We start from the raw sequence: 27,874 nt of genomic DNA, 5'->3' as shown, positions 1-27,874 counted from the left end.
TGGTGTCTTTGGTTGGTGGTTGTGGTGGGGTTTGTGTGTATGTGTGGTATTTTTTTTGTTGCTGGGTTTTGTTTTTTGTTTTTATTTCAGAAGGCTGAGACCAAAGATGAATTTGTTAAAATTAGAAGGAGGGATTTGGAAAGGCTGACAACTGAGGTCATGCAATTGCGGGATTTCTTACCCAAAATAATAAACGGGGATATCCTGGGGACATTCCAGAAACTGGATGCTATTGAATCAAGTGAGTAGTACCATGTTACAACCTCTTACAGTTTCTGCTAAAACTGTTTGCAAGAAACTCTCATGCCTCACAAATAGTTGTAGAATTTGCAGAAGTATTCCAGATTAAAGTGTTATGTACAATGACTAAGTATTTGTAATGAAGAAAACTACAAACCGCATTAGAAATGTCAAATTAATCTTTTAAACTGTGGATAAAAGCATTATTACTTAGTTCAGGCACGAAGGGGAGCTGTATGAAAAAAAAGTGATTCCTCTTTGAGAAAAGCTGAAAGCATTCTGTTTTCAAAATGTCTTTGAAATCTAATGTTTTTTTAGATGCACATTAGCAAAAAAATGTGGTAAACAGCTGTGGATAAAAAAAAGTTAAGTTTAAAGGAAGAAATAATATTGTATTTAGCCTGTTGGGTGTGGTGGTGTTTTGTTTTTTTTTGTTTTTTTTTTATGTATGCTTCTGTTGCTATAAATATTAATAATAAAAGAAGTTGGAGATTCTCTGTTACAAAGGTCTTTTTAGTGTTGTCCCCAAAGCCCAGTATTCCAGTGTTATGATTCTCTGTACGTTATTTTTTCAACGACTTCTCTGCTTCCAGTATGCCATCAGGACCAGATCTGTGTCAAGCTCCATCCCTAGCCTGTAGCCTACATGCAGCAGTATAATTGACTTGTTCTAGGAACTGTTTTTTGTCTGAAAAGACATGGGACAAGCACTGAGACACAACTGAGGATTTTACAGAGTGCATCTCTTCTAGAATGTGAAGTGGTTAGTTGAAAATTAATTTGCAACTGCTAGCTAAGAAGAGAGCAAGACAGAGCCTCAAGGCCTTTCTGTGATACCAAGTAATTAAGGCAGAGGTTCCAGCAAGACAGAGCCTCAAGGCCTTTCTGTGATACCAAGTAATTAAGGCAGAGGTTCCAGTTGCCTCAGCTGACCGCTCTTTGGGAAGATTCTTCTATGCCATCATATCCTAACAGAAATGAAGACTGTACTGCTTTTCCTGCTGCCAGTCAAGATGTCATTTGCGTCAAAAGAAGTAGTGTAGGATCTGGAAGTGTTCCCTTTATGCTGTTGCAAGGCATCAGGAATTGTTTCCAGTTGTATTAAATGTTCAAGATTCTCAGCTAGTTAGATCCTTGCTGAGTGAGGAAACTCACTGAATTTCAACGATGTCAAGCATGAAAACCTACAAAAAAAAAAAAAAGGAGAAAATTGATTTAATTTTTAAAAATCCCAGAGGAGCTGAAGCTCAGTTCCAGAATGGTTTCTTATCAGCACACAGTGTTTAACAGCTAGATGTGATTCTCTCAGTCTTTCCTTGCTTTAAATCAGAAACATCACATTTGTTTAGTTCCTTGTCAGAACTGTTGAAATGTTGCAAATTGCGATATATGAATTTAGCCACGAGGAGGTGATCTAACACCAGCAAATAGTTAAGGCACCTCGTTAAAGGTGCAGTTTGTGGATTCTTAGTTCCTTAGTGCAAGCCCATTGGTCATAACTTACTACTTCGTGTATCTAATTTGTTTTATCACAGACATGGAGAAAAAGGAGGAGGAAATACAGGAGCTGAAAATGGATTGTGAACACTTCAGAGCCCGTCTGGAGACAGCCCAGGCAGATTGCATGAAAGAAAAGAAGGTAGATTTGTTATCAGAATATTGGTATCTGTATGCTTGAGTTTTAATAGCAAAAGGACTAATGATCACTTTTTCATCTTAATGTAACAAAATACATCCTCAGCCCGAAAAACAATCTGGACCTTCTATTCAAATAGTCAGGTGGTGAGTAAATTACTTATCAGTACGTAACTGATGGTTTTTTCCCCTTGATATTTCTAGAGCAAAGGGGTCAATGTTATAACTAGACAAAATATGGTATAAGTACCAAAAAGTAATCAATGTGTACAAATAGAGGTATGCAGTGGCAGTCCGTCTCTCACTTAGGTGCATAACTTTTGCATAACTGCAGAGATCAGTTATACCTTCTGTACTGTGTGAGGTGCAGTTGTATGGGGTTGCATTATGTCATTCTTGGCAGGGTTCATTTTGATGTATGTAAAGTTAAAAATCATCCACTAGTGGTTTGCTTATATTGGCATGTTGGAGTAAAAGATTGGGTGTTCAGGAAGATTATGGTGTAGCTGGCATCAGAAGGTCCTTTGCAGAATCACATATTTTGAATTAAATGTAACTATAACATTTTCAAAGCAGACAATAGAAGATAATGTAAGCAATGGAAGATACAAAATGAAAAGAGTCTCTCTTTTGGCTTGTTATAAGTAGTGTAGCTTTGTTTAGTTTTAATAGTCTTTCCCAGTGTACCTGTTGATCCAATTGTCATGTATAGCTGTGATTTTCAGAACAATTACAGGTCTTCTTTTGCTCTGTCAATATTGTATTTAGTGATTATGAGAGGGGAGATTCTGGACAATGAAGGAATAGTAGAGACTGTGACATCTCAGACTGTGGGTCTTCTGTGAAGCCGTTGGGGTTCATGTAGGACTACACAGACGGCTTAATTTCTAAGAGGTGTGAGAATCAATTTTTATTATTTGCTGCAAAAGTTCATTTCCTTGGAGCTGATGGTATCTTCATAGTCAGCAGAAGCTCACTTTGGGCTCTAGAATTAGCATCTGCCTGCCTTGGCATTGCACAAAGATGAATCTGCAGAAACAATTTCATTTTTGAGAGGTGGTCATAGAGTCATATAATCATTTATGTTGGAAAAGGCCTTTAAGATCATCAGGTCCAGCCATTACCCCAGGACTGCCAAGTCCACCACTAAACCATATCACTAAGAGCCTCTTCTGTGCAGTTTTTGAAATTAATGAAGAGTTCAGGCATGCATTTTTAGAGGATATCTGCTTAGGGAAGATACTCAGGACTGAAGTTTGGTATGAATGTAAAGCATGATGGAGTAGTTGTCCATCTGGATGTCTCTTAGTTCAGAATAAATATCTTCTGGGATAGCTATTGCAGTTTGGCTGTGTGTATATGATTAGTTTTGCTGTGCACCCAGGTCTTTATTTGTATAAGCATCCAGTAAGATTTAATGTTGCTGCTTTAGGTATTAATGAAGCAGCTCTACCCTTTACTCTTGTTAATATTACAAAATAAATGGCAGGTGGTTTAGGTCTGTGATGTTTTACTAAGTGTAGTTATCTTCATGTTCCTGATGAAAGCTCTTCTTTTCCTATATTTGCTCTTGTGCAGTATACACTGGTTGTCTAAATGGCTTCCGTTATGTGTCACAAAGGTGTATTTGTCCGAGTGGATCATGCTTATGTGTGTTGTGAAATCCTTTAGCTCTTCAGGATGGTAGAAGATGGTGTATGTACATGTGTGATTTTTGTTCCTGTTAATCACTTTGCATGGTGTTTTTCATTAGGTTGCTGTTCTGCTATAGGCATTTTGTGTGCAGTTTCTGAATTATTTTCTACATATTTATCTTCTGAAATAAAAGGGAACGATTCACTCAAACATAAAGTAAGTGCATTTTCTAGTTGAGAAGTGTCCTTTTCTTAGAGGATCATTAATCAACATTTTGCATTCCAGAATTTCTGTGCAGCGCTATCTCACCGATTAGGGAATTGCTGTGCTTTCTGAACCTGAGGAAAACTTGAAGTGCACATGTTATTCTTGGCTAATGCCTTCTTTGTCTGTGTCAAGCACTGCTGTATTCTTGTGCCTTGACCCGTTCCTCAAGATGGTGGTGTTGCATAGCACAGTGGTTGCTTCATGATGTGAACTCTCAGGAGCTTTGCTCCCAGCTAGGTTGTTTGCTTTTGCGAGCTGTTTATTTTCCTGGCTCTTGAATGTACTATTTTATTTGCCTTGCTTCATATCTTTGTTCAGATGTTGCTTTTGATCTATTAAAAATTCTGGCATTTCTTGTACTGGCTTTGCGTTCTTGTTGGGGGACCTAGCTTTGGTGTTAAGAGTTTTAGGTCTTCCTGTTCAGTATTGGCATCTAAATGCAAAATGCAAATAAAATGTGATAAAGATATATTTTCGTAAGTCAAGGAAAGAAAGACAGGGACAATATAGGGATTAGCCAGGAAGATGCCTTTGGACATTTTGTTGATATACATGGCAGAAAAGCTGACAGGTCTGGCAGTGAGTTATGTAAAAGGTAAAATTTGGCTAACTTGCTTAAAAATGATGAAAGTATTAAGAAAAAAGAGACTTTTCCTGGGACTTCTGTGCCTTGGGCATCAGCAGCAAGTGTCAGTCTTTTGCATATATTAGACTATAATGTAAAAGAGACTCCAGGGAGTAAATATGCACAGAGATCTGCTTGATAAATTTAATTTGAAGTTTACAAATTGTAGCCTGTGTGTTGCATTAGCAGCATGATAAAGCAATGCAAATCAGGCTGTCAGGTGTGACACACAGGAGGCTAGGTGGGTGACTGATGTACAAACGAAGTACAGGCAGCTTTGTACTGGTTGATGCTATGTTGTGTAGACTCTCAGATTATTTTATGTTTCTGTTCTTTCCACACCCTCAACACAAAGCATTCAGGTGAACCCACAAAATGACAATATATGTATTTTAAAACCTGGATGGCAATACATGGCTGAAATGTTTGTTCTGTTTACTTGCTTTCAAAATTGACATATAAAGGATTCCTTCCTGTTTCCCCATCCTTCGTCCTGATTGCTAAACTCATGGGGGAGGCTGGGCTGAGGAGGGTGCTTTTCTGTGATGAATCTGAAAATCCCATGCCCACAAAATGGGCAGAGCAAGATCCTTCTGTTCTTTTGACATTGTGTGATCTGTGATTTTTTTTTTTTTCTCTCTCTCTCTCTGTTAATACTTGACTTAGCATTATTTTTCTTGTCTGGCCTTTGTCTTTCCCTGCAGCACTGTCTTGCACAACCCCAGTCAGAGTTAGCAGAGAGCCCCTGCCCACCCTGAGAGACCAGGCTGTGGTATCCCTGCCTTGATTCACACTGAGCAAATTGTTCCCTTTTCCTTCAGAAGGTAAACAAAATTCAGAAACTGCACACAAGGATGCCTATAGCAGAACAGCAACCTAATGAAAAACACCATGCAAAATGATTAACAGAAACGCTGGCTCTAAACTGAGAAGTGCAGGAGCTTTGCTACCCCTGTGGCAATTGGTAGGGAGCCAGTGAGACCTAGGATCGTGCCTAATCTCATGATACTTTTCTGGCCAACTTCCCATGTGATTGGAAAGAAGTACTGCCAAACTGAAATTGTGTCCTGGTCATGTTGGATTGCTCTGTTCTGTCTTCAGCCTTTTGGCAAGGACCATTGAGCAGCTTACTTAGGTGATGGATGCATAATGGTGCTGGGCTTTCTTGGTATGAAGTGCTCTCCAAACTTCAAACCATAGCTGTGTTTTTCCAGGGCTTCTGTCTTACTGTGCCACTGCTGATCAGGAATATCTCAATAATAAAAAGTTTGAAGAGACAGTAGTATTTATGCTAGATATCCATCAACTCTGCCACGTTGGCTAAAGCAGAAGTCTGTTTTGAAAAATGAAACAACTCTCCTTTAAGTTGTTGCCAGTATCTTTTGTAAGGTGTCTGGAAAGGTTGACCTCTGATGCTGAAATCCCTTCTCTCAGACAAGTAGCTGTTTTCTTAGGAGGAGTAGACTCTCCTATCAGACTTCTCTAGGTGCCACTCAGTCTCAGTGGGTCATTTGGTCTGACCTTGTGGACAGGCTTCTGGTTACTGTCAGCCTCCACGATGTAGTTACTACTTAGATATAGCTCAGGAGAGAAGGCATGTATCTGCAGCTGCTGTGAGTTTGCCACTCCACACCCTCCCTTCCCTCCATTTCATATATGGCCATGATGATGTTTCTTCTTCTGTCCCTTAGCCTAGAAACTTCTTTTGGCTGATATGAAGTGCAACCAAAATTTCCTTACACTATTTCAGGAGAAACTAGACCTCCGCCAGCAGCTGAATGAGGCCAAGCAGCAGCTCCTGCAGCAAGCAGAGTATTGCACAGAAATGGGTGCAGCAGTGTGCACGCTCTTGTGGGGTGTATCTAGCAATGAGGAAGCTGTTAAAACCATTCTAGGAGGAGTAAGTATGGCAGGTGAATACTTACTGGTGGTAATGCTGTTAGGCCTTTAAAATAAGAAGTTTGCTCTATAATACACTTTAACATAAGGATATATTTCAGAAACTAATTGGACAGCAAAAATGTTTTCTGAATTATATACTCTTTGGGAACCATCCATTCTCATTTAAGAAGTGCTGGAACTATAAAGTGTTATGAAGCAGGCTGGAAATAAATGCAGTAATTCTTATGTTACCAAAGAAGGATTATCTGTTTTCCACCACACACAGCTAAGCTGTGTCCACAGCTAGCACAATATAAATATTTTTTGCAAGCTAACAGAAGAAGAAAATAATTCTTGGGCACATGCAGCAGTTCTCATGCTTGCAGGGAGTGTGGAGGAGCTATTGCCATGGAAAGGAGGCAGATCCATTGGTTCTCAACTTCTTTAAATCTCTGTGCTGCCTTAATACTTGTGTGACTCTTGGAAATTTATAAAGTCTAGCTGTTAGTGAATCTTACTAAAACTTCAGTGTTAAATGTTGACAGGTAACTTATTAAAAAACAAACAACAACTGCTACCAAACCACAAAACAACAGTTAATGATAATAATATTTCAGTTAACACAGTTTCACTGCCAAGTGATGGAATTAGAAGGGATCAGAGGAACAGGCCTGATAAAAATCTGATGTTCGGTGTTGTTGCAGCCAACATGAAAAGGAATTGTATTTAATCCAAGTGAACTGATGCCATAGTTTCTTCTGGCTTCTTGTTTTTTTTTTGTTTTTTTTTTTTTTTTTTTGTTTTTTTTTTTTTTTTTCCAGCAGCATGATGAACAGATGAGTGAATAGGATTAGTTCATCATAGTTAGTGGCAAACTGGTGTGTTTGTAAGGTTTTCCAGTTTGGGTGCTACAAAATAAAATTACAACTTTATAGTTGGATATCAGAAAGCTGATGCCTTTGATGGTAACTTCTGATGATTAAAGATCCAAGCAGCAGCAGTAACTAAGGAAAAAAAAGTCTGTAAAAACACTGCATAAAGCAGTTAAAAAGAGAGGGGTGAGGGGGGAAAGGAAAGCAGGTGGCTACTACAGAGCTCCCACATAGCAACAAAACCAGTGTAAAATAACATTCTGTATTTTCCGAACAGTTTATAACTGTAAGAGTTGACAATATTTACTGACTAGTCCTTATCTGACTGTGAAACAGTACGAAATTGTCTGTTTTGTACAAACAAAATGCTAGCAGTGATGAAAATTACTGTATTTATAAAAGATGAGAGTAAAATTAGTTGATACTTGCTTTCAGCAAGACTTGTAAATTAAATAGAATTAGGTGAAACCAAAACTCATGATTTGTATAAGGGTAAAAACCCAACTGTGAAGACGGAATACTTTTGTTTCTGGGTTTGTTTGAAATGCAAAATGCTTCTATTATAGTAATTCCCAGTAATCATTAGAGTCCATTAAACTGCTAGACTTCTGGAGAAGGTCATAGCAACATTTTTGGCCATAATTTTCTTGTGATGGCGTGCATAATACAGTAAGAAAAGTGTCAGGGTTTGCAACAAGACTATTAGAAAAAACATAAATGGGTTGTATGGCGTTTCATCAAGCACACATTACAGCTGGCAATGAGTCAGGTTATTAGAAGATGGAGATTGGTCATACAAAGTTTTTTTGCTTTGGGTTATTTTTGGACAAGTTGTACAGCTTGTAGCATTCCCCCCCTCCGCTGAGAAGGTGCTATGAACTACAGAAATGTATAAGAACATCAAAAGTGCTTCAGAAATTGCTCATATCTTAAGCATGTGGGGAAGGTGGCGTCAATTCAAATTATTTCATGCCTTGGGGAACAATGCTGAAGCTTTCTTCAGTCTTTCCACACACACAGAATAGGGTTTTCAGACAGTTTTATCCTGAAATAATGTTTGGGACCAGTATACTATTGGTGTCCATATAGGTTAGAAAAGTCAAAACTCAAGTAACAAATTTGAAATGTAACACAAATAGTTGTCAAGGCAGTGGGGGACAGATGCCTACTGTTTCTGCTAGCATTTAACATTTATAGAGGGAACTTTAAGAAATATCCAGAGAAGCAGCATGAGAGAGAGTTTTCAAGGATGCCTATCTGCTTGTACCACAAAAAGAAGTAAATTAATTCCCATGAGATTGTTTTAGGTGTCATTCAAAAAACTTCAGCCAGACACCCATGTGACAGGGCTCTCACATGGAAACTCCAGGTTTGTTTCAGAACAACGTGGAGGCTTGCTTCAACTTGAGAAATTTTGGATCCTACAAGGTGGTCTGCTACTTCAGTTGTCTGCTGTGGTGGTGAATGGCTTTATATTTTATGGAAGGAATTTTGCACATTAGTTGATGTTTTAACACAAGTTACTTGGATAGCAAAGGGCTGTTGGCAGTATCAGAATTCAGGCACTTTAATGGCTGCTCTCAGAATTGTCCTTATCTCTGTCTGTGGGTGAGACATTCTTCAGTCCCATGAAAGTACCATCAGGCTAATAAGAGACTACAGAGTATGTAATGTTTGCTATTTATAAACCTGATTGGTCTCTGCTGCAGCTCCTCAAGACCTGAGTGCTAGTTAATGGCTATTTAGAAAGAAGGTTGAGCAGAAAGGGCATCAGCAACACTTCAAAAGACTGGCACACAGAAGGTTTTGCTTGTTCTCTGTGCAACATACTTGGTGTCCTTAGTACTCCGTTACGTTCCCACATGAATACATGTTTTCATAATAATAGCTTATGCTAGGCTGCTGTGGTAGACTCTCCATTTTCTCTCATGCCCTCTTGAACAATAGTCACTGCTTATGTTAAGATTGCCACCTTTGAGGTGCAGTGTCTGTGTAACTGTAAAACGTACATCAGCACATGCAGAAGTGCACTTTTTTCCATTCTCTTTCCCCATGATCCTTTTATTCCCATTATTCTGGGACCATAATATCATTTGTGAAGATAAAGTATGGAATTTTTCAGTCATTTTGCAAAATGCATAAAGGTTAAGGCATTTCTTGGGCTGTCCTACTGAGTTGCTTCTGGGAATGACTAAGAATTTCAGCTGCTTTGTGAAATGACTGGCAAAGTTATTAAAGACAATGGGAAACCTGCCATTACAGGCTCTCTGCTATGCTGTTTTTGTTATGAAACCCAGCATCCTCTGTGTTAAATAGTGTTCTAGCAATGTTTTACAGGTCAGAATTATTAACAAACTGTTCTCTCCACCCTTCTTTGTGGGCTCTGCCTGGATCTCTGACCAGGCTTTTCGAGCTTTCCTGAGCTTTGTACCAGGTGGTTCCTTCCTCAACTGAGATGCCCCAAAATAGAGCAGTATTACAGCTGGGGGGAAAAGAAGCATAACATAATTGTGGACTGAATCCCTGTTTATAAACGCTGGTATGATGATCATCTTTCTGACATGACATTGCTGACTTTAGTTCAACCTGTGACCCAGGAGAGACTTCCATTTCCTTTTCTAAAGAACTTCTACTTAGCCTGTTGTTCTCCATCTTGTATAGAGCGATTAGGGATATTGTTAGGATCCAATGGAGTTCTGCCTTCTTTTTCTTTTTTTTTTTTCTTTCCCTTTTTTTTCCTTTCTGGGTTTCTTGGTGAATTTGTGTCAAGTCACTATGTGAGGCTGCTCTCCAGCTGGATAGGATTTTGACAAAAGCTGCTGTAGTAGCTCAGGTACATGTGAAACACCTGATGCAGCTATTGCAAAGCAAAGAGATAATATCCTGACTTTTGAAATAAGCTTTAGTTCTGATGGTTCATATATGTTATTGTGGGTTTAGGAGATAAATGCACAATGGTTTAGTTTTATAAATAAATGTAACTTTGAATAATTTTCCATTTTCTTCTGAGGTAAAGGTTTCAAGTAGTATGGGATCAAACACGTCGCTTAGTGCATACTGCTATTTTATGTTGGTGTTCTTTTAAGTAACTGGATGTTTTAGTAAGTTTGAAGATTGTCCAGCTCTACTGCAGCATCTTATAATCATAGTTGCTGTAGTGTGTATAATCACTTTTTCTGTTCCACGCTTGCAGAGTAAAGCAGTGAAGTTTTTCACAATCACTGCACAGACCATGGAAAGCTTTGTGAAGTCATTAGGCGAAGACATGAAACAGCAGGATTTGGATTCTGATGAAAATCAGTTTGTGTTAGCTTTGGCAGGGATTGTAACAAGTAAGTTAATGTTATCTCTCAGAATAGCATTCCACATGTACTGTATTGCCTTGTATGTGCTGCTGTAAATATAGGTTGTCAGAGTCAGATATTTAGTTCATGTTGGTCTTTTGGGTGACTTCCTAAAAGTTCTAGCAGATATTCTCATTAGCACTTCTGTGGGGCCTTGTACTGTCTGTGACACAGTTAAGGATTAGATGGCTAAGAGCCATTGAGTTTTGAAATTCCCTAACACATCTTTTCAATCTGGAGTAAAACAAGGATTGTTCTACTAGTCTTGTATGCTCACTTTACTTTGTAAATGTCAAGTAATTTACTTTCTGAATCCTCAGTAGCACTAACATCTTCAAGATGTATGAATTGCAGATGATGTGAGTAGATAAACCTCATCTTAAGGTATGTGCTCAGCATTCTGAAACTGCTTAAGAATTTTGTTGCTGTCAGATGGACTGTGCCTTCACTGTCTTGGGTCTGTAGTGCTAAGAGAAGTAAAAGGTAATAAACTTGACTTCCATACTAAATGTTTCTTTTCAGGGTCAGGAAATAAGTAGAAACCCACGGATCTATCTTAATATGTCTGCCACAGGCTTGAAAGACTGTGAGAAATGGGGTTGATATGTCATGGCATTTTTGTGAAACTGCAGCTGTCAAAGTGACGCTAATGATATGATGCAAGATAGATGAAGCAGTGGGTATTGATACAAATAAGTCATTCTTGCATTAGCAGCTTATTTGAATGTGTGATTTTTAGGTGTTGTGGTGCCATTAAAGATTGTAATGAAACCCAGTATGTGGAGCATTATGTCATTTCACCAAGGCAGAATACAGTTTTCTCCAATTGCTTCACTGAAAAAAAAACAGCCCAGAACTCAAAAAAGCAGAAATTAAGTCTGAACAAATACAATGTTTAGATGCTGGGGACAGGGAAAAGAGAGTGTTGGGTCCTGCCGGAGGAGGAAGCGGGATGGTGGAATGAAATCTTGCTTTGGTGAAGCAATAAAAATTGTATATATGTAAATGGTATATAAATTAATATCTTTGAAATGTATATAAATTATGCTATAAATTTTGCCAGTGAATTTGATATTTACCAAGCTTTGTTTCTTTGTCTCTGTAATTTGGGAAAGAGTTACTATTAGAGTACTGGCCATTCTGAAAAAAAAATTTAATTACCAAAGTAGAATTATGTGAAGGCATTTGACCAGCATGATTTATTGCTTCAGTGTTTGCTATAAAGATGAATATAGTTTGAATTTTATATCGAAACCATAGTTCATTCATCACAGCTGGCAGATCTTTTAGTGGCCCTGTAATTAGCATAAACCTTTGTTTGAAACATGATTTTTATGGTGATGTTTTATGTTCTGTCACAGATGTGGCTGCGCTGGCATGTGGCCGTGAGTTCTTGGTTAGTTCAAGTCGTGAATTACTGGACACAATGATGCAACTCCTGGGAGACATGAAGCCTGGACTCTGTACCAAATTTAAAGTGTATGATGACTTTTTTTTTTGTCACTTTCAAATGAAATGCATTGTCTTGCAGTGTAAGGCACAGTGATGGCAGTAGTTTTCCCACTTTCCCATTATTTTCTTTCCTGGGGAGGAAACATAATTTTTGGAAACTTTTCCCAGTAGCATTCCTTGCAGCTGTACCAGGCTTGGCTATAATGCTAGCTTCAGCCAGGCTTTTTGTCTCTTCAGAAGTCTCTTGAGCACCATCATTTATAGAGATGAGCAGGGATGTACTGTTCTACCTTAGGAGAAGCTCATGATTTGAGGGTCAGATAAGGAAGGTGTGAGGTCAAGTTATAAAACACAGAGGATGCTGGAAATTTATTCCCTTTCAATATGAAGGTTATAAAAGGCTACATTTGCTTAGTGCAGAAAGTGATTTATATATTTGCTAAGAGCAACAATTAAATTAATTTATGCTACTTAGTAGCCGGCAGCACCATGTACTTAGGTTTGCAAAAAACAATGCATATGAAGGAACCTTGTGATCCAGCATTGCAAAGAAAAGGCCATGTTGCACAGTTCAGATGCTGGAAGAGTTGGTACTTTCCAGCTGATGGAGAGATTAAATAAACTATTGTCTTTGCCTTTTTATCAGAGCTGTTCAGGCTGGCGCTACATGAACCAAACAGATAATCGTGCATAAATCAGTTCTTGCTCATCTGTAAGCAGTGGGCACTTGCCCCATACATCAGGTTAGTTTATTCATGAAGATGGCTTAAGCCAGCATGGTGGTTTTTTGGTTTTGTTTTTTTTTGGTTTTTTTTTTTCTGTTTTTCTGTTTTTTTGGTGTTTTTTTTTTTTTTTTATAAATGGGACAAACACACACTAAGAATTCATACCTAAGCCAGCTGTCACAGTTCATCTGACAAAGAGCAACTGCATCCGTGCACCCATTTAGGCAGGTTTTGTGATAGGCATAAACTCAGGCTTGGTCTTAACTTTAGATAGAATTTACCTTGCCTAGTCTCAGCTATCAGAAAGCTAGATGTCGCGTATCTGCTAACTGTCTGGGCTCCTTCCCACAATCAGTAGAAGGAGATGGTGCTGTCAGATGATTGCTTGCTCAACCTGTGTTAGGGAGAATGAGTTGCCCTCTGAAGGCGCTTGTTTTTTTTCACACTGGGTAGTGAGGGGGAAGCTGAATAGCCTGTGCTGTAGGTAGTGAGTAGATACTTTGATATCAGCCATTTACTCTTTCCCAAGTGCTGGCCTTGAAGGTGAGTAGTCAGAACAGGGTAGTTAACTCTTGCAGCAGTGGTGTGTTTTTTTTTGTAAAGCCCCAACTGAAGAATTGTATGAGCTTAAGGAAGAAAAGGTAATTTATGTCTTCATGGATACAAAGAAAACAAAAAGAAAACATGAAAAGAGGACCTGTACTGTTTCAAAATCTGCACAGAAAAAAAAAAATCAGAGGTATTTATTTTGAGAGAAGTGAAAATGTTCCTAAACACATACTCTGAATTTCAAGCAAATATGTGCCTGTGGGTGCAGATTAATTATTTTTTTAGCATTGCAGATTGTATTAATGTACAATCAGTATACTCGTATTAATGTATTAAGTAATACATTAATGTACAATCATGTACAATTGGACAAAGCATTTGGATTTGAGGGCCTTCCTTTTGAATTGAATTGATGTTTTGGGTGTGTTTTTAATTATAGTTCAAAATGTGCCTGCTTGGCAGAAGAATTACACATAGTGATATCAACTTGGCTGCTGTATGGCAATACTGATAAAATATACATAAAAGAATCCCATGAAGTGGCTAGAGATTCAACAGGGGCCAGCCTCTTAGGCTTACAAATTCAGTGAAACATAAAAAAAAAAAAAGTTGCAAACAGTATTTGATAAGTGAGAAGTGTTAAATGTTTGTTATAATGGGTTGAGTTCAGTGGTTTCTGGTGTTCCACAGAGCCAGCTTTTTTCTTTTTTTTTTTTTTTCTTGCTCTAAACTTTCTATTTGGTTAAAAAAATTTGCTGTATTACAACATTAGTGCAAATGCCAGAAAGCAGATTTCTTCATGGTCTTGTCATGGAACAAGGGATCTTAATTTGCTCAGATGTTTTAGTGTTTGTCTTCTGTATCTGTGGTCAGGTTCCTTTTTGTTTATGAGCTTCCTATGTGTCTTGTAACTGTTCAGTTCTTAAAACCTGTTACTTATGCTAGATCTCTTTCCTGTCCTTTCTGGGGCTTTTGCACTCTCCCAGTCCAGCAAAGAAGAGTTCTGGGAGTTGGTTTTGGGATTGGTTGGTTTGTTTTAAAATTCTCTTCATGTAAGGCTTTTTAGTTGCTTGTTAAATAACTCTTTCAGAGCCGAGTGCGTCAGAAGAACTCCCTTTTCTCCCGACTGTAAGGAACATAAGGCAGTACAAAATGAAAGACAATTAAGAGATAAGAATATGATAGGTAACATAAATTGTAGTGAAGTTTCAAAGTTGTGTATAGATGGACTCTGGAGTCATCGTAAATGATGTTTACACCCACACTGTTTATATACATATACAAACAGACAGATGCACTTTTAAAACTATACCTCTTGGATGAAAATGCCTGTGCATTGTATTGGAAATGCAGTGTTTTTCTCAAAACATCACCATGCTATTACATGGAAGGCCATTATCAACTTTAAATTTAATCTGTTAAAGAAAAACATTAGCTTGTTATTTTCAGAGATCTGTTTGTCCTTTGCCCGGTTTTGAGGTTTTACAAATCTCTTCTAGCTTTTATTTTCAAAAATATTTTTCTTTACTGTGTGACAAATCCAGGGAAACTGAGTCTAATTCTACACACAGCAGCTGTCAAACAAAGTAAGCTGGCAAAGAGGAGTTCTCTTTCCTCTTCTAGTTTTATCAGTGCTGTGTTTTACTTGTACCAGTATATAAATAAAATATTTACAGGGAAAAGCTATCATGTATTCCAGCACTGCTGCAGTGTCCATTCTAGTCCATGAGTATGTAATAAATTTATTCAAGACATCTAGTGAGTGCTGGGACTGAACTTCCAAGGGTGTCTTTGCCATTCTGAAATAGCAGTAGTTTGAAAAACTTGGTTTTCTTCACATTGATGTAGGGTTTGTTCAGCATTTGTAATTGTTAGGCAGTCAATAAACATTTACACAGTTGTTCAAAGCTATAATTAAATTATTAAGAATATTCAACTTGGCTTATGTAGCAGTTGACTGTAGCCAGTGAAATTACGTAATTTAGTACATTTTAGTACATTTTATGTACTAATCCCATGTATTAAGTAGAGGAGAAGGGGCTTTAGCTTTAGCTGTGCTTTTAGTTCAGATTTTAAAGAATGCATTGACAGATAAAGTAGTACACAAAGTTAATTAAATTTGTGTTGTCTAAATAGGAAGACTATGAAGTACATAATTAAAAAGCCTTCCACATCAAAAAAACCCAGAAAGTATCATTTATCCAATAATTATGTGTGTCATGCTTGCTTCAGTAAGCACTTTCGCAGTAAGTCTTGCAAAAAATACTTAATAGAATGTGCAAGTACTAGAGGTGAAGGTGGTGTAAAGGGCCTGGGAATACTTCTGTGTTGTGCTCAGGTGAGAGTGCTTAATTAGCAGCAATATGCTACTACATTGGCTTATGGGGTGGATTATGTCTTCCTTTGACACTCCAAAACCGCAGCAGTTCCTTGGATCACTGCTACCCGTCCCTTTTTCCTATACAAAGCAAAGAAGTGAAATAAAAATGTAGCAGTATCATTTTATGTCACTTTATTTCTAACTGCCAATGTCAAACAGATTAAGGGTGAAAGACACTGTCAAGAAACAACACTTTCCATTATGAGATACCGTTTTACTGATCATTTTCGTTCTGGCTGATTATAGGTAATTAATGGCTATGCGCCTTCATCAGGGCTTGGCTTCTGGAAGCCAAGTAAGAGCTACAGGGGCTGTATGAAAAGCAGAGTATGGGCTTTACAAGCTGCAGTTTCAGTTCCACAGCACCCCTCACCTCTTGTCTGTGGCCATTGATGCAGTAGATTTAATAATCTGTTTTTTGTCTTACTGCTTAAGAGCCTAGGTGATCAAACTCACAGTGTAAGTTATGCCTCTTACAACTCAGCTTATCCTGCAATGGGTTACTTTCTTTCCTGCTTTCTGAAGGTATGTGCATGGAGAATGTCTGAAAGTCTGCTGGTGGCATAGTAGCTTAAGCTTGAGAAGTTCAGATTCAGATTTGAGAATGGGGCGTGAGGTGTGAAGTCTACTCAGAATAACATTATTTCCCTTTTGTTTGGAAATGGTGACAGTGTAGTGACATGCAGGTTTATCACAGTCATGAGAGATAGCAACAGCCAAGCTGGCCCCAGAACAGAGAACATTCTAGCCCATTCTTGTTCCTGTGTTAGTGTTTTGTATGCAGCCCAGTGCCCTGCTGTGAGTGGGTATGATGACACATTACATCAATGTTATAGAAGCCTTGCTCATTTGTCTGTGCTTTTCATTGTCCAGAAGATTGATTTGTGTGTTATCATCTTTGAAAAGAGATAAGATAAAAAGTAATAGTGTCCATCATAATACGTCATAAAGTGCATTAGTGCACTGTCCCCCCAGCTAAACTGCACAGCTGTAAAGATGATCTGCGTGAAAGGCAGGACAGGAGGACATGGCTAAAAAGGTGGAAGAATTTCAAAGACAACTTCTGACTCCAGAGCATGGCTCTTTTTTTTTGGCAGCATCAGGGGCCTCTTGGCTTGAAGTTCATAGTATAGCAGTGATCTGATTTGGAAGGAAGCTGAGCATTAGTTTGTCTTGTTAATGTTGGCGGGGATTTTTTGTCTTGATGCTTTCTGCTTTTGAGTACTGGGTCCTATTCCTACTGGTAGGTAGAGGGAAATAATTTGCATTAAGCCCACTGAGACTGTGCTTAGCTGGAAAAGGTTTTATCCACGAAAACAATAGAAACCATGTGGAAGATGGTGTAACAGCATCAAGATGAAATGTTTGAAAGCAGAATTTACTGCAGAAACTGCAGAAGATTTAACAAAATGCTTTGCATCAAGTATTAGCAATTGTTCTGGCTAGCTCTGGAAAGGGAGACTCATTTTGAGCCCCAAGTTACTGTACTTGTCTGACAGTCAAAAGCAGGTAAATGAGGTAAATGTAAATTTTGACCCAGGAGCTTTATCTGAATAAAGAGGCAAAGCTGCCATTTCTGTATGCAACTTTCTGTAGCTTACAACATTTCCTCAGCTCTGTTGTGGCTAAGGCTGAGGGCTACCAGTAGCCAAGCCCCCTTTCTATGACAGGAAGTATGAGTGGCTGTGGGAGAAGCCAGTGGGATAGGCAGGCTAGAGCAGTCCTTGTAAAATGCAGAGCCTTCTCCAGCCTGGCTTGTTTTCTCTCTGTAGAAAAGTTGAGACTTTGGTTTAATTTGTAATCAGTGATGTGTGCAGCCCCAAAATGACTAATGAAATTCTTACTTTAGGAGGCTGACAAATTAGGAAATCCTGGGTTTAGACGCTTTTGAAAATGTGGCCAAAGTGAACATATACCTACTATGTGTATTTTTATTTTGTCATTTACGCACTGATGTGCAAGGGACAGTCTTGGTTTTGCTTCGTCAGACATGTCAGCTTAGGTTTTTTTTTCAATGTTCAATTACGGAAATGTTTCCTAGCTGCCAAGCCGTGGATCTTCTCTGTTACTGTGAAGACAGGGTATAGGTTCTGTCCTTCAACATCAGTGACCACGATAAATGACGAAAAGAAATCGCCTTCTGGGGAAAAAAAAAATACGGCTCTGATTGGGCCCAAATGTTATTTGGAAAATAGTTTTGAAGAGGTGTAGGTGAGAATGCCATCTGGCCTTGTGTTATCCTTGTGTTGATCTGTGCTAAGACAAGAGAACAGTTTACAGCCAAATTCAATTCCAGTGTTACTGACTTAAAAAAAAAATAAAATTAAAACCATCCCGTTGTACATTGAATGTAATCAGTTTGGATTCCTGAAGGCAGAGTAAATAGGAAAGTCCATGATGACATTTTAAAAGACCAGCAGTTGTTTATTTCACAGCAGGTTCTCACTTGATGACCCATTGCAGAAGGGGTGAGTCTAGCTTAGGAGGGTTTGCTAAGCTGAGCTGGGTCTACCTTCTTTCTCCTTCAGGCCTGTTCCCTTCTTCCAAGTGCTTCTGTAGGCATAGTAACTACTTCTGTCAGTGGAGAGAGACTACATTTGTGGTTGCTGTATGCTGGCCATGTAGTGCATCTGCTCCCATTTGCAGGAGGAACAGGAAGATACATGAAAGAGGATGGCATAAGCTGTGTGTCTGTGTTTCAGCTGACTCGAGGGTCAATGTACAGAAAGGCCAGAGTTGCACAACCGATGGAGCAGAGACTTCCTTTGACGTTTCTCATACTCAGTATACAGTCTTGCTTTCTGTGTTTCCTAGTTGCCCTTTCATTTTTCAAGGCAAACAGCTTATTTGAGATGATGTCTGCTCAGTGGGGATCATCACCACAAAAGCTCTATTGTATAGGTTGTGTGGTCATGTGAAGCCAAATTCCTGGTTTTGCACATCTCATAATGAACCTTAAGGAGTTTGACAAGACTTTCTTACTCACTCATGGGGTACTTTTCCACGAGTTTGAAATATGTTACTTAACAGTAGAAACAAGATTTTGCACAACATTGCTTATATATAATTTTTGTCTCTCTTATGAAAACATAAATTACTAGAATAGGCTTTTGCATCAGTACATGCTTGGCATAAATAGCGAAAGATGCTAAAACATAAATTAAAGGACATGACATCTTTTTTTCTTTCAATTCTAGGCTAATGCTAATGTCACTTTACAATGTGAGTATCAACTTGAAAGGCTTGAAGTACATCAGTGAAAGTCCAGGTTTTATTCCTTTGCTTTGGTGGCTATTGAATGGTAAGTTGCTCAAAGAGCCTTGTGAATTGTGACTTCTGGGATTGTAGACTGACAGTAGGTGTTGCAGAAGACGAAACAGAAGTTTGTATCTGTAACCTGGTTATGTATAGTTTTTGTCAGATTAAAAGTAAACAAAAAGGGCAAATAGCTAGAGGGAGATGATGTGCATATCACACAACATATTTGGCACTGTATGTAATATTCCATTAATACAAAATTTATGAGTAGTAGAAATATGGAATGGAGAAACTTGAAGTGGATTAAAGAAAGCCACCTGTATTTTCACAATAAACTTTAAGGGGAAACTGTATATCAATTCACTGCCATTTAGCAAAAGAAAGTATAACTCTGTTCTAACACATTTTGGGGAAAGAAACTGATCTCTGTAACTGCTCACTCCTGACAAAAGTGGCTCTTTCTACAACTGGAGAGAGTCCTTGTGCTCTAATAGGATTTGGGCTTGCAGGGCTTGAGTGCTATTCCCGGCTTTGGCCAGTGCAGAACTTCAGGGATGTCTGGGACTTCTGTTTCCACTCTTGGGTACATGAGTGACATCAAGGCTCTGCTCTTTTGGAGGCTTCAAATCCCTGTGTAGGAGCCAGCAGAGATTGACATTCCCGGTGTACGTTGGATTTGGCTTGCAGCTGTATGCACAGCTCGTAAGGGACAGTGAGGACAGCAGTAAAGACAGAGCCATGATATTGTCCTGCCTATGGATGGCTCCTACAGTTGGTCTGTCTTGGCTTTGTTAAGGTTTTGTGGCTTGTCTGAGAGAAGATTTTGGTGTGCAGTTCATAGGACTGGGGCAGCTTGGTCATCTCAGCACCCTCTGCTGCTGCAAAGCTTTTCTAAAATACAACTAGTAAATACAAACAGCAGCTGAAGTGAGAGAGGCTGTGTCTGCTTTTTCAAGGAATTCATTTGGTATTGAAGTTTTGGAAAAGCTTTGATTTGGGCTGGTAAACTGGAAGCTACCGACATTGCTCACAGTTCCCTCAACTATTTTACAGAAAATATAGGTACTTGTGCTTTTCACGAAGTAATTTCTTGCTTTGCAGTGCCAAAGGCTCTGTTTTCTGGGATCTCAGAGGATTAAGTAACCCTTGTAAGACTGCTGGAAAACACCAGTTTTGGTCTTTTGGTTTAGTTTGAGAAAAGTTGCATTCTGAGAGAACATTGAATAATGGTCCTTTGTTATGCTGTGCTTAGAAATTTAACATGCTAGTCCAGATTCTCCTTTATGTTTGGCTAGTATATATAAAAAGACAAAGCAAAAATCCGCAAAACCCCCTCACCAAACCCCAAAATAAACCAAACAAAAACCCAAACACCCTAAAAAACCCATAGGTCCCAAGTATGCCCTTCTAAATATTGCAATAAAACAAAGAAGCTAATTGTTTGATCCAGTCTGGTCTTTCAAGAAGGCTCCTGGATTACTTGAGAGGATCAGATGGGGCACAGTTATAATTAATTTGCAGCTGATAATGAAAATAAATGGGAAGGCTACTGTGCACTTCGAAAGTGTTAATTGTGCATGGCTGGGTTGTAGAAGGAAGGACAGGCATGGCTAATTCCTTCACTTTTTGATAATAAAGTTCTCCAGTTACAGCAAATGAGGAAGATTCTCAGATAAACTGCATCTGTTAGTTCAGATTTCTGACTTTGGAGGGAGTCTGCTTACTGTCAAGGGAGAGGGCTCACTAGCTTGTGTATCAGGTGAGAGCTCAGATCCAAGACTCAACCTTGTTCCAATCATTTTGTATGATATCTCTGTAGTTTTCTCTACATATAATCTATTTCTAAATGTTTTGATTTGTAAAACTTAGTAGCTCCTTTTCTGTTTCTGTAGCCACCATCTTCAGCTTCTGATAGCCGCGATTCAGCTTATAAACACCTGGAGCTGCTACAGCATAAGGTCTTAACAGCTCTATCCATGCAAGAGAATAGAGCACTATACTCTGCTGGCAGGGTATCCTGTACATGCTGCCTTCCTGCAGGAAGCTTCTTCAAAGAGTGTTTTGATTAAGGCTTATGAGATGATTCAGCTTTCCACAGTCCTGTAAGCTTTTATCAGCATTCCTCCTAAGAAAGGCCCCAGAAATCATCCTCTGACTTTTATTTTCAGAGAATCATCCTGTTTGCTTTTCCATCGCCAGTCTACAAGTGTCTGTGACCTCAGTCTATACATCAAGGCCATTTTCCTCCCACTGGCCTGTATGCAGTTGATAAATCCCTCAAATGCCTTCTCTGAATTTCAGTCTCTGCTCGGTCTTGCCCCCTGAAAAAGAATGTCCTTCACATTAAGTGAAAAGAGAAAACAATTGCCTTTATTTTATTTATTCCCCTTTGTAGTATCTGAAGCAAAGAGGTATTTGATTCAGCTTGTCTAGCAGGCTTTTTGAAGAGACAGGAATATGCCTTGACGTTGAATATATGGATTGGAAGAGAAAGGAGGAAAAAAATCTAATGAAGATTTCTAGTGGAGTAAGAATGTTAACAGTAAACTGGGTTCATCTGTCCTACTGTCTTTGGAAAATTTGGATGAGCTGGTATGACTTCATACTTGCTAACAAGAATTCTTAATAGCCCTTTCTGCTGTAGGCTATATTGATAATAGGAGAAAAACAAATGTTTGACGTATTTTTTGAAGGTAATGCAGATCTCTGTAGTTCTAGCACTTTATGAGGTGGCCTATTTTCTTTTCTTTTTTTTTCCTGCTTTTTTAAACACTGTCTGCAAGATAGGCACTTTAATAAGCAACACTAATATTCTCAGCTAACTTATGTAGCTGTTGTATTTTTGTGTAGGTATCAGCTATGCCTACCTGTATCTTCCCAGGCTGGTGCCAGCAGAAAACACGTGAATGATGACTCAGACTTCTGTCCATGGAGCAGCTTGTGGGATCAGTAGAGTTCTCATCTTGTGAAGCACCATTTGTTTGCAGAGCAGCTGTTCCCATCTTGCAGAAAATAGGCAGCTTTAGTTTTTTCATCAGCTGCTGTCCCTGTGTTGGTGTCTTGGCTAAGGGTTTTACATGACTTTCAGGTTTAAAAAATCCTGTTCTCGGCAATAGAAAAAAGTTATAAATTTTGGTTAGAAATTCACCTGAGTTTTCTCAGTTACTTTTTTGGATGCTTTACATCTCCAGATGCAATAAGACTTTCATTCTGTAATTCCCAAAAGAAGTAGACTGGGACTTTTTTCTGCCAAGGACCTTTTAAAGAATAAGAAGACAGTCAGCTCAGGTAGTAATAACAAAGACTAACTTTATGTTTTTAATTTTTGATCATACAGAACATCTACTAACAAATGGGTGCTCGAGAAAAAGGGTCTAGGCTCTTTTCTGGTTTTTGTGTTGGTTTTGGTTGTTTCTGTTTTTTACTGTTCTGTATCTTTATTTTGGTTTTCCCCACTTTTCTATGAGTAAAGTCTGTGAAGTTAAAAAAGATTGCTTTCCATGGATACATGAGGAAGTGTAGAATTCAGAGAGACTATGCCAATGACATTTCACATCTATAGCTGGGAAACTGCTCCAGGTACTTCATTAACCAAAAGACAACAAGAGAAGTATGACTAATTTTAGATCTTGCCCTTCAGTTTCCTCCACCGCAGTTCCATACGGAAATCTAACTTTGTTTATCCAAATTCTTTGCAAATGACGGTCTCTATTATAAATGCCTGTATGAAGCACATTCTCATTTTGTTAATGCTGCCTGCAACCTTCAATATTTGCTTTTCGTGACTAACCCTGAAGGTTTCTAATGCCTTGCTTTTCTTTCTGACTTGCTTATAGCAGTGAGAGGTTTTTAAATTCAGGTTATTTGCATGGCAGTGTGTTATTTAAAAGACATCTGTACAAACAGAACCTCCCTATTTATAAACTGATGTCTGTATTAAGACATACTTTTGGTTCGTAAATAAAAACCTCAACCAGTCTTTCGAGTGCTCAGCAGTTTCATGCTCTGGAGACTATGAAACTAATCTTAAAAAGAGGATTGCCCTTCTTGCCCTTTAAGGCCACATCCATTTTCTTAAATGCAAAGATGTCAGCTCTGACGCACAAAATCCCTGAAGCAGAGTTAGCTGAGAGGCTGGAAGAGTGGCTGGGGGAAGTCTCGCTGGATGCTTGCCCTTTTCCATACTCCTTTCTAAGCAGCTGCTTGTATTTGCCCACATGGATCTCTGGCTGTGTACAGTGTGGCTGTTCTTGCCATCTGAGCTGGAGCTTCTTGACTAGGTCCTCGCCGTACTTAGCAGCAGACCCATGTAAACTGGTGTTCTTCTGTGAAGTAGAGTGTTTCTCCTTTTGTGAATGAGTGTAAGAAAACCTTAACTCTGGTAAAAGCATCTGTTGCTGTAAAACATTGGGGTTTTTTCTTGCATTCTTACCTATTCAGTAGCTACTGTGGGAATCCTCAAAAGCCCAAGCTAGGACTGGTAGGAGCTGGATGACATATCTCATAGCTCACCCACAAGCCTGCCTGGTGCAAAGCAATGTCTGCGCCAGCTCCTTTTGACTCACAGCCCCTAAGTAGCAGTTGGGCAGACTGGGACCAAACTGCTGCTTTAGTCCGGACCCTGGCAGTCTCTCTCAAGGGTTTCCCAAATGAAAGTGTAACAAGCTTGGGTCTGTAGGAAAGTGAGGAATTCTAGTTAGCTGAACTGCATGTGAGAGCAGCCACCTGGCCAGGTGAGAGGAGTCTGAAGCAAACCCAGCTGTTTCACAGGAGCTGGGGCAAATGTGATGGAAAGAGAAAGGGTATTTGTGTCCATAGGAATTGCAGTGGCAAAGCTCTGTTTTCCTTTTGCTTTGTTGTTCTCCCTGCTCCTTCCCCACATAGCATCTAATGCAACACTTCCTGTCTTCTCAGACCTGTCAGCATTACAAAAATGTCTGGAAAACTCCCTGCTGCTGCAGATACTGGCTCAGCTCTGCCAGCTTTGGCAATGCAGAGAGATCTTACATGGGGTAAGCCATGGCCCTATCTGTGCTGAACATGCTGTGAACATAGGTAGTCGGACAAGTTCATAAAAAGGAAAAGGAGAGTGGAAGGTTGCCCCTTCATACTAGAGTCTGACAGTAATTGAATTGAATGGCCTTTATGACAGTGGTTGTAAGCTTTTGGAATACTGCTTCTGTATGTAAAATAGCTGTAAACAGGTTAGTGGTAATAAATCTTGCATTCAGGTGGCCAATGAATGGTATGGCCACGTGTAAGTTGAGTTCACACAACTCTGAGCCAATTGTAGATAAGCGTATTGATGTAAGGCAATTACTTAAACCCTGCTGAAGGGAACAGTTCATCTGAGAGCATGGTGCTAATGACAGATGTGACTAAAATTTGTCCATGCTATCACTTGCTTTTGTCAGTGACTGAAAGTCAGTGACATCAAACCATAGTGCTGGCAGCTAGCAGAACGTCAGCAAACTCCAGTAGTTTCAACACCTTGTTAAAATTGCATCAGCGTTTTATGGCGGCGGTAGGCTTATGCGACGCTTGTGATCACTGACTGAGGCAAGCAGCTTGATTTCTTCAACTGTTCTCCAGAAATAATGATTATGGTTTTGAAATTTTAGTTGAAGAGATGTGTGTGCTAGTTGTTGGGCGGATATGATGCAGTGATTTGATTACAGCTAAAGGATTTTTTTTTGATCTTGCTCAAACAAAATATTACTCAGCTAGTGTAGAAATTACTAAATCTGGAAGCTACTGAAATAAATATAATGCTGAATAATGAAGATTCCTTACGTGTCTTCTGAGTGTTCCTAAGACAGAGGTTTTAGCAAAAATCTCTAATGAGATTGGAGAGACAAGAGAAAGACTTCTAGGTTTTTGGGTGGTTGTTTTTTTTTAATCTTCTTAGGAAACATGATTATCCATAATAAGTAGTATTCTCAAAACCACATGTAATCCTAAGGGAGTATATTTTAAGGCATATGTATTTATTTAACTTGAAGCAGATCAGAATACATGCAGAACAATGGCAACCAGAGGTTAAATGCATATTAAGTCATCTGCTGCTGCTGGATCATTTCCTTCCTTTGCTATATGCCTGAGTGCCTAATCTGTTCTTCATTTGAGTGACTCAAGCCTTTGAGCTGCCCTGGCTGCTGCTGGAGATTCTTCCTCGAACCTTTTTGCTCTTACTGGAAAATGCTCCTGCTTGTCAAGCTGGAAATCATTTCTTGATCTCCTACAGATCCTAATTTTGTTAGCTCCCCTGCTAACACTTCTTCTCTGATCAATTCTTTACTTTCTACAGCCTTTAAACACTTGCTGATAATAGTAACAGAAATGCCTATAACAGTATTAATAACAAAGCATTTTTTTATCCAGGGATTTAAAACATCCTGCATATGTGAAGCTTCCCAGCAGTACTGCAAGTCATTAAAAGTATTAATGGCTTTGTTTCATGGAGGAATAATGTCACACAGAGAAAGGTGGTAATGAACTACATAGATTTCACTCCCCAAAACTTATTTCTTCTTACTGATTTGACCCCTTAGAGCCTTCAGCCCAGGTGGCAGCAGTTGCTGTTCTATGGATATGGCTGCTTCTGCAGCATGTGCAGCCCTAATAATTTGGTTTTTAAAATACTGATTTGAATGTCTAAAGTTGTCTAGTATTCCAAATAGCTACAATTCTCATTGCACAGAAAATGCATGTTTGGTTTTGGACAATTTCTGTGTCCTAAGACTATAACCCACTCTGCTGGTTTCCCAGGAGGAAGTAGAATTCTTTCTTTAGAAGTTTATACTTCAAACAGGAAAGAAGGTATGATAGAAAAGACCTACATCTGTCACTTGTTATGGAAAATGGAGGAAGAGAGAGTGAATGCCTGGCTTGTGGCTGTAGCTCAGATATCACAATCTTTAATATTGTACTTCAGCCATGTGCTAGTGGGAATTACTTAAAAATTCCCATCTCGACAGTTAGTTTCATGCCTAAAGCCATAGTTTTCTTCACTGTCCATGATATTCTGCTTTCTCTCCTGGGTGCTTTCAACATTTCTCCTTATGCTTTAATGAATAATTCTGCTCAGTCCTTTTTCAGGTCACCAGTGTGTTAGGTATTAAATATGTCTCATCCCACCGAAGGCTTCCTTCAAACTCAGTACAGTGTGGTTTATTGCTGCACTGCATTTATGTTCCTTCAGTGAGACTTTGGTCTCTGTGGTGATTTTGTGCACAAAGTGATCCAGATTAATTTTTTGCAACATTTCTGCACAAGGCTTTATCAAAAGCTTACTGGAGACTAGGTATGCTAATGACAAACACATTAAAAATGCATGGCACGTGGAGCAAATTACTACTTCAGCCATAAAAATATTACACATTTTCATTTGAAATTTACAGAATAGAGAAGTTCAAAACTGGGGCTGTCTACCAGACGCTTTTGATTAAGCTATAAACAACTAAATGCAAATGGACTGTTGTGAGCAATTAAAATATAATGCTCCTAATGTTTCAGTAATTAAAAATGCATCCTGTGTTCTTAACAGTAGAGTTATGGCTTCCTAGCTTAAGTCAGTCAAAGGTCTTTGCTACATTTTTCTGATGCATTCCTAAGCAGCAGTGCTTAGCTTCAGTACCCATTTCAATTTTGTGTAGATGGAGTTAAACACTCGGAAGGTTATACATGGTTACCAGAAAGTTTTAAAAAGATTAATATTTTATTGAGCTTTGAAGAAATCTGAAGGCTTGTAGAAAAAGAAATTAAGGAAAAGCCTGGTGATTGACTGCAGATTTGATCAGTTGATCTGTTTTTTAACTCTGAATAGTCATGGAACATAGCTTGTTCTGCTCTTAAATCAGATTGCATCCAACAGTACCTCTTGGCTACTGACTGGATAAATCCAAGTTGATAAATTACCTGATTTGTAGCATTTCCAACATTTGAGAAGCAAGAGAAAGGTTCCTGGTTATCTCTCCCTCCCAAGCACTGCTGAGCACAAGCTGCTGAGAAGGGCAGAGACGTTTTCAGTTTCCTTCTAGAGCCAGCCAGCACCACAAGGCAGCTGTGAATTATGAAACTTCAGTTATTCCCTGTCTGGTGGGTCATGATGAATGGCATTGTAGAGCTTTAATGCTACTTTTCTGGACTCACTTCTAGTAAGCACTGGATTTTTTTCTCCCCCTGCTTTTAGACCCAGATACAGAAGTTTGTCTTCATGTGCTGCGGCTCCTCCAGTCTGTGATTCTGGAGCCAGAAGTATTGGCCAAGTCAGCGTCTGAGATGCGTGATACTTTGCCATTTCAGCGTATCATTGCACTGTCAAAGAGCCGCAATGCAGATCTACAAGCACTTGCAAAAGAACTACTTGAAGATCTTAAAATACTTGAGTATGAAGCATAGAAGAGCTCTATGACATCAACTGATTACGTCTTTCCTATATTTTTATGCTGCAAGAGTTGTTGGAAGTGGGCTTAACTGAAAAAAAGCCTCTGCCTAAGTTCCTCTGACAAAATCCTGTTCAGAAATTAGGTAGCCCAACTAAAATAATATTTGGGAAAAAGTGGGTTTTGCCTGCCCAAATATAATCTCAGGTGATCTGTTAGAGATGGGACAGACTTAATTTCTTTGAGTAGGATTTTGCTGGTAACAAGTTTCTGAAATGATCCAGGTTATGTTGTCTACTTGCTATATATAGGGAGTAAAGTAATAATTTCTTTTATTGATAATATATAGGTTATTGTAGTGGTAAGTAATCCTTTTGGTCCAACTTTGTTGCCTTTTCACAACTCTTCTGTGTCAGAATGCATCCCAAGTTCCAGTTTTATTGTTCTTATTTCTCACCTTCTCTATTTAATAAAACAAAACTTAAATTCTGTAGCATGAAATGGATTCTGCTTTCAAAATTCACATTCAGATTCACTCGAACTGCAAGTTGACCCAGTCTGCAGCTGCCAGGCATAACAGAAATTGAGCCATTGTTTTTTTCAAAAGCCCTAAAAAAAGGAAAAGAA

The 27,874-nt window shown here is 38.9% G+C and overlaps 1 protein-coding gene across 2 annotated transcripts; it reads left to right on the top strand.

The window, feature by feature from the left end:
• The first annotated feature begins 15 nt into the window (after positions 1 to 15).
• Positions 16 to 27,748, top strand: HSF2BP (heat shock transcription factor 2 binding protein). 2 transcript variants are annotated; one of them, XM_062602458.1, is made up of 7 exons: positions 16 to 241; positions 1,776 to 1,879; positions 6,153 to 6,302; positions 10,349 to 10,487; positions 11,861 to 11,978; positions 18,803 to 18,906; positions 20,510 to 20,735. In XM_062602458.1, exons 1-7 carry the CDS (start codon positions 40 to 42, stop codon positions 20,551 to 20,553), a joined length of 861 nt encoding a protein of 286 aa, XP_062458442.1. In that variant the 5' UTR covers positions 16 to 39; the 3' UTR covers positions 20,554 to 20,735. The 2 variants fall into 2 exon arrangements, with proteins under 2 accessions (XP_062458442.1, XP_062458441.1); XM_062602457.1 differs by lacking the exon at positions 20,510 to 20,735 and adding an exon at positions 27,055 to 27,748 and having other exon boundaries at positions 17 to 241.
• Positions 27,749 to 27,874: the final 126 nt, after the last annotated feature.

This window comes from Pezoporus occidentalis, unplaced genomic scaffold (assembly GCF_034315485.1).
Source record: "Pezoporus occidentalis ecotype Australia unplaced genomic scaffold, CSIRO_AGI_Poc_V1 ctg77, whole genome shotgun sequence".
NCBI lineage: Eukaryota > Metazoa > Chordata > Aves > Psittaciformes > Psittacidae > Pezoporus > Pezoporus occidentalis.
This window is presented reverse-complemented; position numbering and strand designations above follow the sequence as displayed.

What these genes read in the sequence shown, in the direction of transcription:
- HSF2BP (XM_062602457.1), top strand. Translation starts at nt 40, where the DNA reads ATGTGTGGTATTTTTTTTGTTGCTGGGTTTTGTTTTTTGTTTTTATTT. An exon ending in TTAAAACCATTCTAGGAGGA is followed by an intron (nt 6,303 to 10,348) that starts GTAAGTATGGCA and finishes CCACGCTTGCAG; the next exon opens with AGTAAAGCAGTGAAGTTTTT. An exon ending in GCTTTGGTGGCTATTGAATG is followed by an intron (nt 18,907 to 27,054) that starts GTAAGTTGCTCA and finishes CCCTGCTTTTAG; the next exon opens with ACCCAGATACAGAAGTTTGT.